Consider the following 16,716-nt stretch of genomic DNA (forward strand, 5'->3'; position numbering starts at 1 on the left):
TTCTTCCAAGTATGAATGAAGTGCCTGCTTAGAAATTACCCTAACTTCAATTATTATAATTTGTTCCTCTTGAACAGTGCATTCTTTGAGATTGGTATTTTATGGTACTCCAGTATATAGTAGCAAAACTAGTTTTGTCTTAAAATAAAATTTAAAAAATACAAAGGCTCCTTATATCTGACAGAAAGTAATTGCTGAATCATCTGTTCCTTCCTACCAAGACATGTATTTTCTTATATATGGTGGTGTCCCAGAACCTCTGTCTGTTTTATGCCCCTTTCATGCAGAAAGTACCTTGGGTTCAAAATATTAGAAATTCTGAAAGTTTTAAGTTTTGCCTGAGCAAGAACTTCAGATTTGTGACTTGATTGCAAAACATTGAAGTTGAGAGGATCCTTTCTGTTAACTGTTCAGTTTTCAGCCAGCTCTTCCACCATTATTTCATGAGTATTTTGTTTGTTTTCCTTTCTTTCTTAATGTCAGCACTGGAGATTGAAATGGCTAGATAAGGAGAGTCAAGAGAGATAACTTTTAAGCTGTTTGAAGAAAGCAGTTCATTTTTGTTATGTGTCTGGGTGGTACCTATCACAGTGAGACTCCCTACCTAAATGAGGTTACGGTTTGAGTCATAATAAAAATAATAATATCCTAATGAGGATGTTGAAGAGCTGGTCCTTTATAAATGGGAGAAGTTGAATCAGGCCTGAGATATTCTGCCTGTACATTTTTCAAGGTACGCTTTTTTATGTGAGCAACCAGCAAACTGAATTTGTTTCAAAGAATGTTGTAAGATACCAGCTAAAAATGAAGTTGGTCAGTTACCAAATACAAACAAGAAAACAAAAAAACAGTTGCACCCAAAATAGTGTCTTTTTTGTGGAGATGAAAGCTGGTGACAGTGATAGGCACACGTTTTCTCAGAGTAATTTGTAAATGTATTTCTATTCTTACATAGCATAAACTCATGGGTTAGAGTTAAAACAGTTAGTGTGGGCAGGGGATTTTTTGTGTTAGATATTCTTTCCGGTGTGTTTGAGGTTCTACATTCATTTGCTTTTTACAGCTATTTTTGGTAACATACTCATGCTTTCTATTTTCATCAATATGAATATGAAATTATATTTTTAGTTTCTGTGTTGAAATTAAAATGACCCTATGAGTTCATACAACAGCTTACACACTTCTGATACGTTTCATCCTTATGCTTTAATCATACTGGGTAAAGTACTTGCCAGGGTCTTGCCAGAAGGATATTACATGTTACCAGTGAAAAGTTTCAACAGACTCCAAGGAAACACTAAAGTCCAAGAACATGCTGCCAAACAAGCACACAGTGCTCCTTCCTGGTGAAATATGAAGGATTTATAGATTTGCTTGCTGTTCTTTTTATTATTCCTAGCAGTCCTTGTGGCTATTTTATCTAAATAGAATCATAGAATCATAGAATAGTTAGGGTTGGAAAGGACTGTAAGATCATCAAGTTCCAACCCCCCTGCCATGAGCAGGGACACCTCACGCTAAACCATATCACCCAAGGCCTCGTCCAACCTGGCCGTGAGCACTGCCAGGGACGGAGCATTCACAACCTCCTTGGGCAACCTATTCCAGTGCCTCACCACCCTAACAGGAAAGAATTTCCTCCTTATATCCAATCTAAACTTCCCCTGTTTCAGTTATAACCCATTACCTCTTGTCCTATACCGTCCCTAATGAAGAGTCCAACCCCAGCATCCCTATATGCCCCCTTCAGATACTGGAAGGCTGCTATGAGGTCTCCACGCAGTCTTCACTTCTCCAGGCTGAACAGTCCCAACTTTCTGAGCCTATCTTCATATGGGAGGTGCTCCAGTCCCCTGATCATCCTCGTGGCCCTCCTCTGGACTTGTTCCAACAGATCCATGTCCTTCTTATGTTGAGGACACCAGAACTGCACACAATACTCCAAGTGAGGTTTCATGAGAGCAGAATAAAGGGGCAGGATCACCTCCATCGACCTGCTGGTCACGCTCCTTTTGATGCAGCCCAGGATACGGTTAGCTTTCTGGGCTGCAAGAAAAAAATATATTTTTTTTCAAGACATAAATGCACATACATAGCTTTTTACCTTCAATAGCAGCCTAAATGGGAAAGCTGAAATTTGTGCAAGGCAATGTATTGGGGATATGATGATCAGAATTATGAAGTCTCTTTTTTCAATTCAAGAACGGTATATTTATTTTATTAAACATAATACTCATTTTATTAAACACATAAATAGATTTTTATGTTAAGTTCATCCTGATTTTCTGTGTTTTTATATAATTTGGCATGAAAAAAGCAAATTTCTAGAATGTTTTGTCTGGTTATATGCTGAGCGCTTTGACTCTTATTTTTTTTCTAAAGCTAGTTTCATGTTCCTGGATCTTTTATTAACATGATTGTAGAACAGAAAAGTCTGTAGTTGTCATCAGATAAAACAGAACTTCATAACTTAAAATCATCAAAGGATTATTCTTTTAGTGGAAGTTTGAGTAAGTAAATGTGTTTGGAACCAAAGTAACTGGAAAGTTTATTTTGGATCCAAGGCTGGTACTTGCTTAGCCTTAGCCCTGTCTTGCTCATGATAGAATATTGCATGAAAATTTTGTGCATTAGAGGTGTGGTTACCTATTAGTATTTAAGTGAAAAGACTTTCATACTTAACTATAAAAAGTTGTTTTTATTATTTAGTTGTTGTAGGATTTTATATGCAGCCTTGAAGTGTTTTTGGCAGTTGCACCCTGTAGGAGGGTACTGCTCACTTTTCACGTGTTCTTCGTCCTCATAGTTGCTAAAATTGTGGAGCAATATAAACACAATTATTTTTAATTGGTTGTTAATGCTGAATTCCATTGAGAACAATGAAGGATCTGTATTAAAAGCAAATGAATTAATGAGTAATGTTGCAATGAACGCCAACTAAATAAGGGTGTAATTATTACATATAAAACTTAGCCAGGTATTCCACATGCCTTTAAATATCCCAGAAATTATTTGACAAAGTGAGTCTGTTTCCTGAAATTATTGAAAATAATATTTTATTTAAAGCATAACTTGTACAAAATTTTAGTCGGTGGAACACTGATTGAAAGAACAGAATTGAAAGGATGGAGTTGACTAAAGTTCCTAGTCTTTGAACAGTACTCTTTATTCATAGGTCAGGAAGAGACTCTATGACTTGTAATTTAGCAGTTCCAACTACCAGAAGTTATTCAGGAGTTAGGAGAGAGGATGGTTTCTTAAGTTGTTTACTCACCACAAACTGACAAAAAAATAATTTTTCTATTACTAAATAAAAATTTTTAATTAAAAAAAAATTTAAAATCAAGCGTTCTTAGAAAAGAATAGGAATACTGTGTAGAACTGAGATACAGTGTTTTAAGTGGTCAAACAAAATGCAGCTGATCCTCGTTTATACTCATTTGTGTGGACAGGTAGTCTGCTCTCTCAGTTTTCTCACTCATGTGCTCTGCTTTCCATTTATGTAATTTGTACTTTTTGTCTAATTTCAAAACACAGATTTCTGGCTTACCTTTTTAAATTCTAACACACAGCGTGGGGCTGGGTCAAATGCATATGGTCTAATTTGGTAGAGCTAATTTGGATGTCAGCGGCTGAAGGATGGTCTTATAATAATGACCACACCAGAACCCCTACATGAGATGTGTAGTGGTGGTTCTTTTCAGTTTTGGGAGTCATTGGAGGGTTACCTTTTTTACCTGAAACTCCCAGAAAAACATATTCACCTCTCTGCTGAGAGCATGGAATGGATGGTGATTCATGCACACAAACACCACTTCTGAGGAGACACCTTTATGTGAGTGTTACTTGTGGTCGTTTTTAATGCCTTTAATTGGTCTGTAGCTACAAAATACGGGTTTGTGAAGCTATCACTATCGTGAAAGGCTGTAAAGACTCTTGTACAACCTGTCCCTCTTTGTTGCACTTGCACAGGATAACTATGGCATGTCACTTGTTTTGTTTCACTCCCTCCTGCTCACCCTCCTCAGTTAGGAAGACCTGCAGTATATAATCGTTGTTCTCTCTATTGAGCTGCATTCTCTTTTTATAGAATATGAATTAAAAACACTCCATTTATTCCAGTAACTTAATACTTTTATTTCTGTACAAAAGTTTTAAAGTTATGGCACTTTTTTAGGCTTATATATTAGTAAAAGCTGAGAGCAAATGCCTTGTGCAACATTTTAAAAATAGAAGGGAAGATACCGCTTACTTCATTGGTTTATCATTAGTGTACGTTACTTAGCATATATAGGCCTTGACATAACAGAAATGAAAATAGGGAGTGATTCTGTTTCAAGAATTTGTAATAATTCCTTCTCTTTAACACATGAATGTGTTCAGTATTGGCAAAAGAACATGTTGCTACCAAAACTGAAATAAGATCCTTGAAACAGAAAGGATGTTGCCATGGAAAAATGAAGTAACACTCAGTGCAGCTGTGAAGCATTAATGAATAGGATATTTTTTTAAAAGATCATTTGTGTTTGGTGTGGCTTGGAGGGTCCCAACCAGATGGTTTCCATGAATAGGATCTGACCCCCAGCTTGAGGACTTCTTACTGGCAGATTACTTCATTTTCTTTCCCTTGGATTGTCAGATCCTTACATTAATGCAAGATTTACTGCTGCAGATTTATATTCAGTTACATAAATCAGTCACATTTTACATTAAATTCACAATTTTAGACACACCGTTTAACAGTTATTTAAAAAGTGTAAAAAGATTTATATGATAGCTTTAATATATGCTATTGATGTAGTTTAATTTTAAGAATTTGGATTACATATATTTTAAAGCGCTTTCCGATTGGTGAAGCAATCTGTAGCGCACATTCTCACTTTTGTTCAACATAGAGTTCCGTCATTTTAGGTGCACTCTTCCATTTCTTCGCTGGAACTTGTTATTAGACAGATCTCCAGATTCTGTCAGATAAATGTGCACAAATGCCACTGAAGTTGATAGTTGTTTGTCAGCAGAATCTGCCCCTGAGAAATTCAGCAGGTGCAGTTCAGTTCTGCACTTCTTGGGCCCTTGTGCATCCAAGTTCGCTATTTCTTATGTAATTATAATAACTGCATGACTTGCACTAAGATGTGGAATTTTCCATGTTCATTGTATTGGCCTTAGAAATCCTGCAATAATATGATGCAAAATTCTGTTATTTGTATAAAAATTTAAATGAAGCGCAAGGAAGCAAACCATATCTGTAAGCAAAACTGTAATATTACATATGGAGGGCCTGATGCAGTCATGTGAACCCCAGCAAAATTCATGGTTCAACTGCCATTAAGTTGTTTGAAAATGAACTGCAAAGTAGCTGCCTGTGTAAAGAGTAATTTCCATCAGGCATTTGAAGGAGTGAAACTGTTGTGATTCCACTTCAATATTCTTGACATGGCAAAGTAAAATACAACAAAAATGATCTAATGAATTTTCTTCAGTACAAAGCTGTACTGAACTGTAAAATTAAGTGTAAAAACCCTACTGAGTATTGAGAACTCTTCTCAAGAGTACTCAGTAAAACATCTCCTGCAGATCCTGCTGCTGGTAATATGATGAAGTACAGTATCTCTCCAAGGTGGTGGAATTTTTTGATTATTATTACCATATGGTTTGTGGCAGCATTTAATGTTAATCCTCATGGGTACATATATATGGAGAATGGATGATTTGCTATAAATTGTTTATTCAGCAAATGCACTTATAAAACAAAAGTTACACTGATCATAAGTCCCCTTGTCATCTATTTATCATTATCCCACAATGGCTTGACCTGCAACCTATTACTAATAGACCAGAAAACGATCTAATATGTCACTTTAAAAATCTTTGCAAATTGACACAATGACTAATTTACCATTTAAAAAAAATAAATCCAAATTTATTACATCTGTAACAATACACCGTTGCTTTTCATCCAGTATAAATAAAGTGCACCCTGCAACCTTGGATCAATAAACTACTTATCAAAGATGTAATTAACTTCATTTTACAACTCAAACAGATCTAAAACTAGAAACAAACACAGACTTCATGTAACAATGTATTTATTTTTGCAAAATTATACTTATATTTTTCTGCAGTAAATTCTTGTCAGTTTGTCTAAGCAAAAGGGCACAAAAATGTTGAAATAAAGATGAATATCTGTGTTCTCTTCACTAGGCTGGCAAAGCACTTACGGTGCTGGGGAATTTCATCTTTATTGCAAATTATTATTTCAGTCTTTGGGGACTGTTAGCCTTTGGGGGAGGGTATGGAGTACAAACCTTGGTTATCAGCTTTAAGCTGTGATGTCTTCAATGATGTCAAATCAAAAGACACTGTTGAGTAAGTTTACAGCAAACAAATGTTCTTTTGTCACAGCTACAAATAACATCTTGTGTCCAACATTTCATACACTAGGTTTTTCCAAACAATGTGAAGACATGAACTGAATCATAGCTTGTACTTGCTTAATAAACCATTCAAGTGTGCAGGCTGTTAGGGCTATTTGATATCCAGGTGCGGAATATTACATGTAAGAGCCAGTAAGACTAACAGACTGCAGCTTACACTGCCTCTGAGTTAACAAGTCATGATGAGTTCAGTTCTTGGTTTGGGTTCACTTGGCCTTGCTAGAAGCTCACAAGGAGATGGCACAATGATCAGAAATATTTCAGAGTAACAGCACTGCTTGAAAATAAAGAACAAGAATGTGCAATTTCACATTGCACTTTTTCATTTGCACTACTTGCTTTTTGCAGTGAAAACAGGAGAAAAGCTATATAAACTTTGTGAACTTTATTTTTCTCTTTCATAGAATCGTAGAATGGTTAGGGTTGGAAAGGACCATAAGGTCATCTAGTTCCAACCCCCTGCCCTGGGCAGGGATGCCTCACAGTAGACCATGCCCCCCCACAGATTCTGTCCAACCTGGCCTTGAACACTGCCAGGGATGGAGCATTTACCAGTTCTTTGGGCAAACTGTTCCAGTGCCTCACCACCCTCACAGTAAAGACCTTCTTCCTTATATTCAATCTGAACTTCCCCTCTTTAAGTTTAAACCTGTTACTCCTTGTCCTATCACTGCAGTCCCTAATGAAGAGTCCCTCTCCAGCATCCCTGTAGGCCCCCTCCAGATACTGGAAGGCTGCTATGAGGTCTGCACGCAGCCTTCTCTTCTCCAGAGTGAATTGCCCCATTTTTTTCAGTCTTCATATGGGAGGTGCTTAAGCATCCTTATCATCTTTGTGTATGTATGCACCCATCCATTTGTTTTAAAGTCAGTTTTCCACTGCAGTTTATAATTTTTCCTAGTTTACCTGATGGCCAGACTTTTTGTACATGCTTATTACTGTTGACAATGTAAAGATGGAATTTTCCATGAAATAAGTCTTAAAAGAAGTCTTTATAGAACATAACAGCATATAAAATGTTGGGTAGTTTTAGAGACTTAGCTGTTCCTAACAAAAGCTAACGAACTAGAAAAAGAGAAGGCCTTTGTCAGCTTTATTGTGAGAACATTTTCTGACTCAATTATGCTTCTTGTAAAAAGCTGTTGAAATGTAGATAGAGGTATGTTCTGTTTATATGATAACACCTTTCTGATCAGATTTACAGACCAAAATCACACTTCTTCCCTACCCTGCCATAATCATACTTTGCAAGAACACATTTTTTGCCAACATTTTATACCATCTTTCCTCTTAATCGACTAAAAGCCAAGACTCTTTTCAGTGAACTGGGGTAGATGAGTAACTTCAGGCTTTGTACCACGATGAATACTTCACACTGGGAGGAAAAAATGGAGATCTGTTTCTTAAAAATTGTTCTTGGTTTTGTTTTTTCAGCTTGAAGTGCAGTCTTGTTGTGTATTCCTTCCGAACGATAGCCTGCCTTCCCCAAGTACAATTGTATCGGGTGACATTCCTGGGACTGTGCGAAGCTGGTACCATGGGCAGACCAGTATGCCTGGCACACTTGTCATCTGCTTGCCCCAGCTAAAGATTATGAGTGCTGGACACAAACACATGGAACCATTGCAGGAAATCCCATTTGTTGTGCTGAGACCAATCCTGGAAGAAGGTAGTGTAATAAATTCAAGTACACTTACTCTTTAATTTCCAGTTGTTACTGTTATGAAAATTATCATCACTTTATTTTGAAAACTTCTGGTGCTATGCTGCTTTTTTAGTATAATGTCATGTATTATTAATGGCTAGAAATACTAATGACAAGGTTTGGTCCTCAGAGATAAGAGCAAAACTCATCATCAAAGATCTAATTTTGTCATGTTGTATGTGTTTGTTGAAGCCAAAAGAATTCAGAAGTGCAGTCTTTACCTGCATTAGCTTTCGTCATTCAAGTTTCTGTGTACCTAAAATTGGTTTGACATGACAGAAGGAGGCAGTGAGTTGTGAATTCAGAGGCAGAACTGGGGCAGGTTAGGAAAACTTTATGGTTTATGGGTTTCTGTTAATGCCATAATGCGTGAGATAGTATCTCATAATTAAGTTAAAAATGTCATGGAAATGCCAGTGTTTTAACCCCAGTGGGCTGCTCAGCTCCATAGAATAGCCACTCACTTGCTTCCCCCTTCGCTGAGTGGGGAAGAATCAGAAGGGTAAAAGTGAGAAAACTGGTGGGTTGAGATAAAGACAATTTAATAGGTAAAGCAAAAGCTGCACATGCAAGCAAAGCAATATAAGGAATTAATTCACTACTTCCCATCAGCAGCCAGGTGGTCAACCATTTGTGGGCTTTCGCAGTGATCTATCTCACGTAACAGTTACTTGAGAAAGCAAATGCCATAACTCTGTCTTTCCCCTTCCTCCTGTTCCCAGCTTTTTTTGCTAAGCATGGAACCATATACTATGGAACATCTCTTTGGTCAGCTGTCCCAGCTGTGTCCCCTCCCAACTTCTTGTGCACCCCCAGCGTACTTGCAGGTGGGGCAGTGTGAAAAGCAGAAAAGACCTTAACACTGTGCAAGCAATGTTCAGTAATGACTAGAACATCCCCATGTCATTAACAGTTTTCATGACAAATCCAAAACATAGCACCGTACCAGCCACTATGAAGAAAATTAAGACTATCTCAGCCAAAACCAGTACATTGGTGTACAGTTAGTTCATTATTGTATTCTTCAACTACTATTATTTGGGAAGAATTGTTGTGGTTTTGTCATATTAGAGATGCTGCCAACTGAGAAGAAAAAAAGAAAAAGAGAAAGGTATGTTTTTCCTAATAATTTCCAGTAGTAATGATCTAATTTGCCAATCAAAGTGACAGATAAAAGATAAAGAAATAAATAAATTTAACCAAACTATTTTGTTTGCTTTAACCGATAATGTAATTTAAACCATTTATGAAAGTAAGAAGACAGTTGAATTTTGTTAAACCCAGATTTGAAGAAAAGATCCTAGTGAGAGAAAAGAATCCCCCTGGTTGGGATAAAGCCTATGGTAAGGAATTTATTTGTGTGTGGCTTTGTGTTCTGGGAATAATGCCAAACAGAAGTTCTCACAATCTTGATATTTTTGAGTCTCTAATGGAGCTGTTGCCTTCTCCCATGCCAAAACTCCCTCTTCAACAGAGTGTTCTTGTTTCCCAAAGCTTCTAAGTCACCTCCTTTGTTTGTTCCCATGTAGAGGTAAATAATTTTTATGGACTTTTATTGGGAGAGTCTCTCAGTTTGCATTCTATCTTTGAAGAAGTCTTCAGGGATGTACCATCATTCTTAAGACATGTTACCATCTCTCTGAAATTATATTTGTTCAACCTTGCTTTTCCTGGAAACTGTTTTTGGAATCAGTCCTTCTTTTATGAAGAAGACCTAAATAAAAGGCTTGTTTACAAGGATGCATAGTTACTTTCAAGAAAGCTGCGTGATCACTCATTTTTCTTATTGCATGAATAACTAAAAGCAGAGAAAGAGGGAGCATAGTTATACTGTCACTTGGGGATATTGGAGCCTACTCACAGGGACTTACTGACCTCAAGATGTCAACATACTGTAAAAATAGCATATAAAATATCCCACAGTCAGGTCTTTCTGTTTGCTTTCAGAGCCCTGATATGTTTCTTTTCTGAGGTAATTGTAGTTTGTAGGTATACTTAGAAGAACATTTTAAGTACAGTACTTTGATTCAAAAACCTAACAGCTCAGGTGTACTAAGTAACATATGAACAGAAATGGGTTTATCTATGTAAGGCATGAAATACGCTATTGAACTTCTGTTGAATGGCAAATACACTAAATAAGTTCATAAAGGTATTAAATTACACTAAGTATTATCTTTATAATTCAAATAAATCAGATTATAGATCCATGAGGTAATATTCACTGATAATATTAAAATAGAATTGCCGAATTGTAGAGCAGCCCAAGTTGGAAGGGACCTTGAATGATCATCTGGTCTAAACTTTCATGTCAAGGGAAGTCTAGATGATATTGATTATAACCAGCAGCCTGTCCAGTCACTTCCGGAAACCCTCCACATCCCTGCGGAGGTTGTTCCAGTGGATGATTGTTCTTACTGTAAAAAACTTAATTCTTGTATCAACATGAAACCTTCTCTGGTGCAGCTTGTACCAGTTGCCCCTTTTCTACCTCATTTTTTTCTTCTTGTGGAAGGGAGGACCTCTGTCCTATTTGTAGCTGCCCTTTGAGTAAACTAGTTACTAAGAGGAGATTGAATACTTAGAAATTCAGTCCAAGCAGAACTGAAATGTTTGGAGAACTATTAAGGTGAGTTGTCACTTTCTGTGCACACTATGTCCCACTTCAAACACTTGACAATCATCTCTATATTCTCGAAGTTCCAACCTGTAGTGATAGTTAGTAACTTTACAGTTTGACAAAATATGTTGTTATGATCAGGACTTCTGGACTTCTGAGTTGTCTTCCAAAAGGTAAAAATGTGGTAATAGGAAAATAAATCAAAGACATGATACTGGTAAGTTTTATGAATTCATCTTTGTGAAGTTCTGTTGTTGCATCAGACACAGTAGATACAGATACTTAGGTAAGACACAGTAACACACATTTAGAAACCAGTGTTCAGAATACCTTAAAATTGTTGTTGATATTGATACCTATCATATTCACATTCTCATATGGATAACAGTAAACTGACAATCATGTGAATCACTGTACTCCAACCATATAAATCTGAGAGGTGGCTTTTGTTTGTGAAATATGACAAGTTATATACACACAGTGGTTTTTTTAGCATATGTTTAAACTCAGTAAGTTCTGACTTGTAGGGAAGTAGAAAATTAGGGCTTCTAATACTAGTGTGTGAAGAAATCATGATGAAATGTATTGGACATAAGCTACTCCAATATAATAAAAGCATATAGATTTCAACCTGCAAAAAATGGCAGCGGAATGTTTAAAGTAGAGCAGCAGCATACTGGCATTCTTAGAAGTTATTGTCTTGCATTGTATTTTTTAAAAAAGTGCAACTTTAATATTAAACAGCTGAAACATAATTTCTGTAAATTGTAAGATGAATATTTGACATTCAAATTATTTCATATAATCATAAACTGGTTTGGGTCAGAAGGGACCTTAAAGTCATGGAGTTTCAACTTCCCTGCCATGGACAGCTTCCATCAGACCAGGTTGTTCAAAGCACCATCCAATCTGGCCTTGAACATTGCTAGGGATGGGGCAAACCTGTACCTCAGGTACCACCCTCATAGTAAAACTTATTCCTAATGTTTAATCTAAACCTAAGTTCTTTCAGTTTGATTTTATATTCAATGTCACTATCTGTAAAACTCGGTAATTATGGCATTTAACTTGTTATGGGTAATGACGATATAAAATCAGTTGTCACATTTTAATGACATTCATCAGTATCTGAATAGCAATGAAGTTCTGCATGAACAAGTTGTTAATGTTGAGTTCAGCTGTTGGAGGGCTCTAGTAGCTGGATTTAAGTTAGAAACGCCTGTGGGTTTGTGCTTACATTTGAAGTCTTGAACTAAATCTCATCTGCTGAATGCGGGCTCTGGACTTGAGCCCTTACTGCTTTTGACTGGGTGCACCTAGGATTATGCAGACGTACAACTGCTTCCGTGTTGCATAACTGGAAGTTCAAAAGTGACCTAACATGTAATGACTGCAATATTTTTTTAAAAGAACATTGTATGTTGCATGATGACGTGGGCATGTTGGAAATCCATGTAAAATGCCACAGTGTGGGTGCAGAAAGGCAAATAAGACAGAGTTGTCAAGATGCTTTTTGAAGATTGCAGAGGATACCTTTAGGAAGTCTGGGAATAGATCCCAGATTTTATGCATGATAAAGCTTTTGTGATCTCTCTCCTACCATTACTGATTTGAAACAAATGCAGTTTCTCTTTTTGTACAAGTGTCAACAATGTATACACAGCACTGTGTACATCTGCCACTTCTGCAGCCTGGATTTTAAAGCAGAGAAGTGCCATATGAAAGCGAGAGCAAATATGTAACTGTTATTAGTAAAGTACATTTATCAGTATTATATGTCATGCATTTGAAAAGGCTTATAATGGGCATTACTCTAGCTAAGAAACAGAGTGCATCAAATAACTACCAGAGAAAGTGCTTTCACGTAACAAAAATTTGTTACTATATATCATATAATCATAGAATGGTTAGGGTTGGAGGGACATTAAAGGTTAAATACTTATTTATATCTTGCAAAAATAACTCAAACACTCTGTAGGAAGGGAGACTTGTTGAACTGTTGGAAATAGCAGATAAATGATGAATGCCAGTTCTTTGCAAGTTGTCTGATGACTGGGTCAGATCTGAAAGTTGTATTTATACATTTAAGAAGTTATCAAAGCACTTGAAATATCTTAATGAACACTTTTTAATCCGTAATGATGCTTGAAAAATTTTAAAATACTGATCTATGTGAGTGGTAGATCAGGAATTATAGAATCATAGAATAGTTAGGGTTGGAAAGGACCTTAAGGTCATCTAGTCCCAATCCCCCTGCCATGGGCAGGGACACCTCACACTAAACCATGTCACCCAAGGCTCTGTCCAGCCTGGCCTTGAACACCACCAGGGATGGAGCATTCACAGCTTCCTTGGGCAACCCATTCCAGTGCCTCACCACCCTTACAGTAAAGAACTTCCTCCTTATATCCAATCTAAACTTCCCCTGTTTAAGTTGTAACCCATTACCCCTTGTCCTGTCACTACAGTCCCTAATGAAGAGTCCCTCCCCAGCATCCCTATAGGACCTCTTCAGATACTGGCCAGCTGCTATGAGGTCTCTACGCAGCCTTCTCTTCTCCAGGCTCAACAGCCCCAACTTTCTGAGCCTGTCTTCATATGGGAGATGCTCCAGTCCCCTGATCATCCTTGTGGCCCTCCTCTGGACTTGTTCCAACAGTTTCATGTTGTTGAGGACGCCAGAACTGCACACAATACTCCAAGTGAGGTCTCACGAGAGCAGAGGGGCAGGATCACCTCCTTTCATCTGCTGGTCACACTCCTTTTGATGCAGCCCAGGATACAGTTGGCTTTCTGGGCTACAAGCACACACTGCCAGTTGATTTTGGGTTTTATTTTTTTTGTTTCTTTTGTTGTTTTTTTTTTGGGGGGGTGGGGTGTGGGTTGTTTTTTTTTAACAAATAAAAGGAACACAGTTTCAACCACAAAATAAGGATTTATCAGTTGATTAATTCCAGTGTAATTTTAGAATGGTCACATAGTTTGTATAGAACTGAAGAAGAGGTAATTGATAACAGTAGGGGGAATTTTGTAGTTCTAAATTCGCCATATCTTTACTACAGCAATTGTTCAGTGTACTGTGGTTTGCGCGCATTGATAAAATTTGATTGGTGTTTTCTATTTAAGGTAGATAAGGAATCTAGCACAGTAGAATTAACATTTGGTATTTTCCTTGGAGATTCTTTCTTTCTAATCCATGAAATAGAAACAATGTAAATTTACTGTGGCGGTCACAGAAAAAAAGAAAACCAACAACGTTCATGCGTGGTAATTAGAAACATGTCATTAGAGTTGACTTCACATTTGAATTTTTTCCATCTATTACAATTAGCATTTTGTACTTCTTGGCTGACTGAACTTGGAAAAAATACTAGCTACTTTAAAACTTCTAATCTGAACCCTTTCCAAAATATTTCCAAGTTAATTGGTTGAGCTGAATTTTCAGTATGTAATAGCTTCAAAATAAACTACTGAAGTTTTTAGTTTCTTAGAATGAGACACATTGAGTCTTCTGGTATATGCTCTTGACCATGTACATTTATTGCAGTGCCATCTGTGGAAGAAACAATAAAACTCTTACTAAAATAATACAGTAAAAAGAGTTTGGATACAGTTTTATTTTAATCTCAAAACCTTTCTAAAGTTTCTTTTAAATAATCACTGTTAACAATTTGTGCCATTTCTTAGTGTTGTCATTTCTCAGCAGGACAGTGTTGGCCACCCCAGGCAGCTAACAACTCTCCATATACCTTTTAAATATACTGGTTAGAATTCTTTGTTGCCCTGTGAGACTCCAGACGACCATCCCATTGTATTTGTCTGTCATCTTCTGTTCTGATTCTCGATACTGGCTCCCATGCCTCGGGTATTAGATTAATTTGGACTCTTCTTACCCATGGCTTCAGGCCTAAATCTTGAACAATAAAACCTCATGCCAAATAATCTTCTGAATTTTGATTTAGGAAGGAGAACTTCTCTTTCTCCAAGTGACTGCACTTTGTACAAAGTTGAAGGCTGTTTCAGCCCAGGCTGAAATCTGTGGGTGCCCATCAGCCTACTCTGTTTGGATCTGAGGCTGCATTCCACCATTCTGATGTTACTTTGAATTGGGGCAGGAAATTTCTCTTGATGGATAGAAAACTCACATACTGGGCAGAGGCTCTCTGTCATTTTAAGTGGAGACCAAAAAGGACCAAATTCCTCAGCAGAAAATCTGATAAATGGAATTATGAAAATTTTCCTTAGAGGGAAAAAAAAACCAAACCACAAAAAACAAACAAGCCCAAAATCTGAAATAATTGTTATGCAAAAAAAGTTTCAGTAAAAGGAGAATTACTCACGTATCTGTCACTGTCTCATATTCCTCACTTCTGCTGACCATGCTTTGAGTTTTAGTTCAGTGTCTGTTGCAGAGCCTCTCTGTGACCCATTTATTGTATGTGGGATTGTATGTATTTTATGTGGCAAGGTTTTGGTAGTGGGGAGGACTGCAAGTGGAGAAGATACCCACCTGCAGCCCGTGAAGCTTTTCGTCATATTTTTCTCTTCGCTATCCAGTTGAGGAGGGGAGTGATCAAGCAGCTTTGGTGGGTACCTGCCATCATGTTTCCATAGTCTGTGGAAGATTTTCCGTCACTAAAAAGAATTCCTGATGGTCTTTTCAGGATTTACCCAGATACTTCTCTCTGTGATCCTTCTTTTGAAATTCCCATCTACTGACAATCTAAAGAAAACTGATTATACCAAAGTTTCAGGCTTTTTGTAATTCAGCTGGACACTGCCGGTTCTCTCACATGTTATTCTTGATAATGATTCATGGTAAACTGCCAGGCACTTCTCTGGGTAGGGTCCCTCATACATATAAGAAACAAAATGCTCATGTATGTCTGCAGTAATTTGTTTTTACAAAATCCGTCACCATTCTGTTCCTAGGAAGTTAAGTGGAAGCAGTAGAGAGCTGTACTGCGATCAAGGTCTTGTTTACCTGAGCAGTGCATTGGGATAGGCTTTACTCTGTGGCACCACTCTCTTTGGATGCAAGCTGTGAATTTGTGGAAGAACTATTTTAGTGCTAAAACCTGTAAACACACATGAATATGTAATGGAAGGAACTTCCTCTGCCATCTGGATGCTGAAATAAGTGGGGAGTGGTTTCTGGATCTTCTTCAGTTTGAGGAAAATGGTATAATGCAAAAAAACTTCTTTAAAGACTATGTTGTACATGTTTTGTACATGTACATGTCTTGCGGTTAAAATTACCAATGGATTTCAATTTTTAGAAAGTTGTAAGAAATTTGTTGCTATTGCTTAGACTTTGAGGTATAAAATGGAATTGATGGTTCAATTACATTTGTGAGAGATTGAGATCAATGTAATGATTGTTGATTTTTCTGACTTCTGAGAGGTTTTAGGATAATCCTTTTAATGAGTTTCGAGAAAATGATAGCATACTTTTTTATTCCACAATTATTTAACTGTTTCTCCTTCTTTTTAATCATTAGGTGATGCTTTTCCATGGACTATTAGTCTGCATCATTTCAGTATATATACTCTTCTTGGGCAACAGATGACACTTAATTTAGTGGAACCAATGGGCTGTACTTCTACTTTAGCTGTCACTTCACAGAAACTGCTTGCGTCGGGGCCAGAATCCAGACACTCGTTTGTTGTCTGCCTCCATGTTGACCTTGAGTCCCTTGAAATAAAATGCTCCAACCCCCAGGTTTGTACATTTAATTGATTTATGAAAGGAAATTAAAAATAACTTGATTTAAGTACAATTGTGCATTTTGTGGAAGAAGTTCTATCTTAGTTTTTTTTAAATCCATCAAGATCAAGGTGCTTAGATTAAGATTTGCTTTGAAGCTCTCTCAAGTTTTGTAATTTAAACTCTTCTCAAAATGTAATAGCTACAGTATAAATGCATCTTCTGGCTGATGGAGTGAAATGAATTG

General features: G+C 37.1%; 1 protein-coding gene across 11 annotated transcripts in view; it reads left to right on the forward strand.

The window, feature by feature from the left end:
* VPS13B (vacuolar protein sorting 13 homolog B) overlaps positions 1 to 16,716 on the forward strand; it is a 436,747-nt gene that overhangs the window by 210,706 nt on the left and 209,325 nt on the right. For all 11 annotated transcript variants that reach the window (XR_009728432.1, XM_061373228.1, XM_061373222.1 and 8 more), the window contains 2 exons: positions 7,872 to 8,106; positions 16,264 to 16,484. Coding sequence is in view for 10 of the 11 variants with exons in the window: in XM_061373228.1 (XP_061229212.1) it covers positions 7,872 to 8,106; positions 16,264 to 16,484 (456 nt within the window). In the remaining variant the exon portion in view is untranslated. The remainder of the gene's footprint in view (positions 1 to 7,871; positions 8,107 to 16,263; positions 16,485 to 16,716) is intronic.

This window comes from Neopsephotus bourkii, unplaced genomic scaffold (genome assembly GCF_033783945.1).
Source record: "Neopsephotus bourkii isolate Nb327-2 ecotype Australia unplaced genomic scaffold, CSIRO-AGI_Nbou_v1 NB_1630, whole genome shotgun sequence".
In the NCBI taxonomy this organism is placed as follows: Eukaryota; Metazoa; Chordata; class Aves; order Psittaciformes; family Psittacidae; genus Neopsephotus; species Neopsephotus bourkii.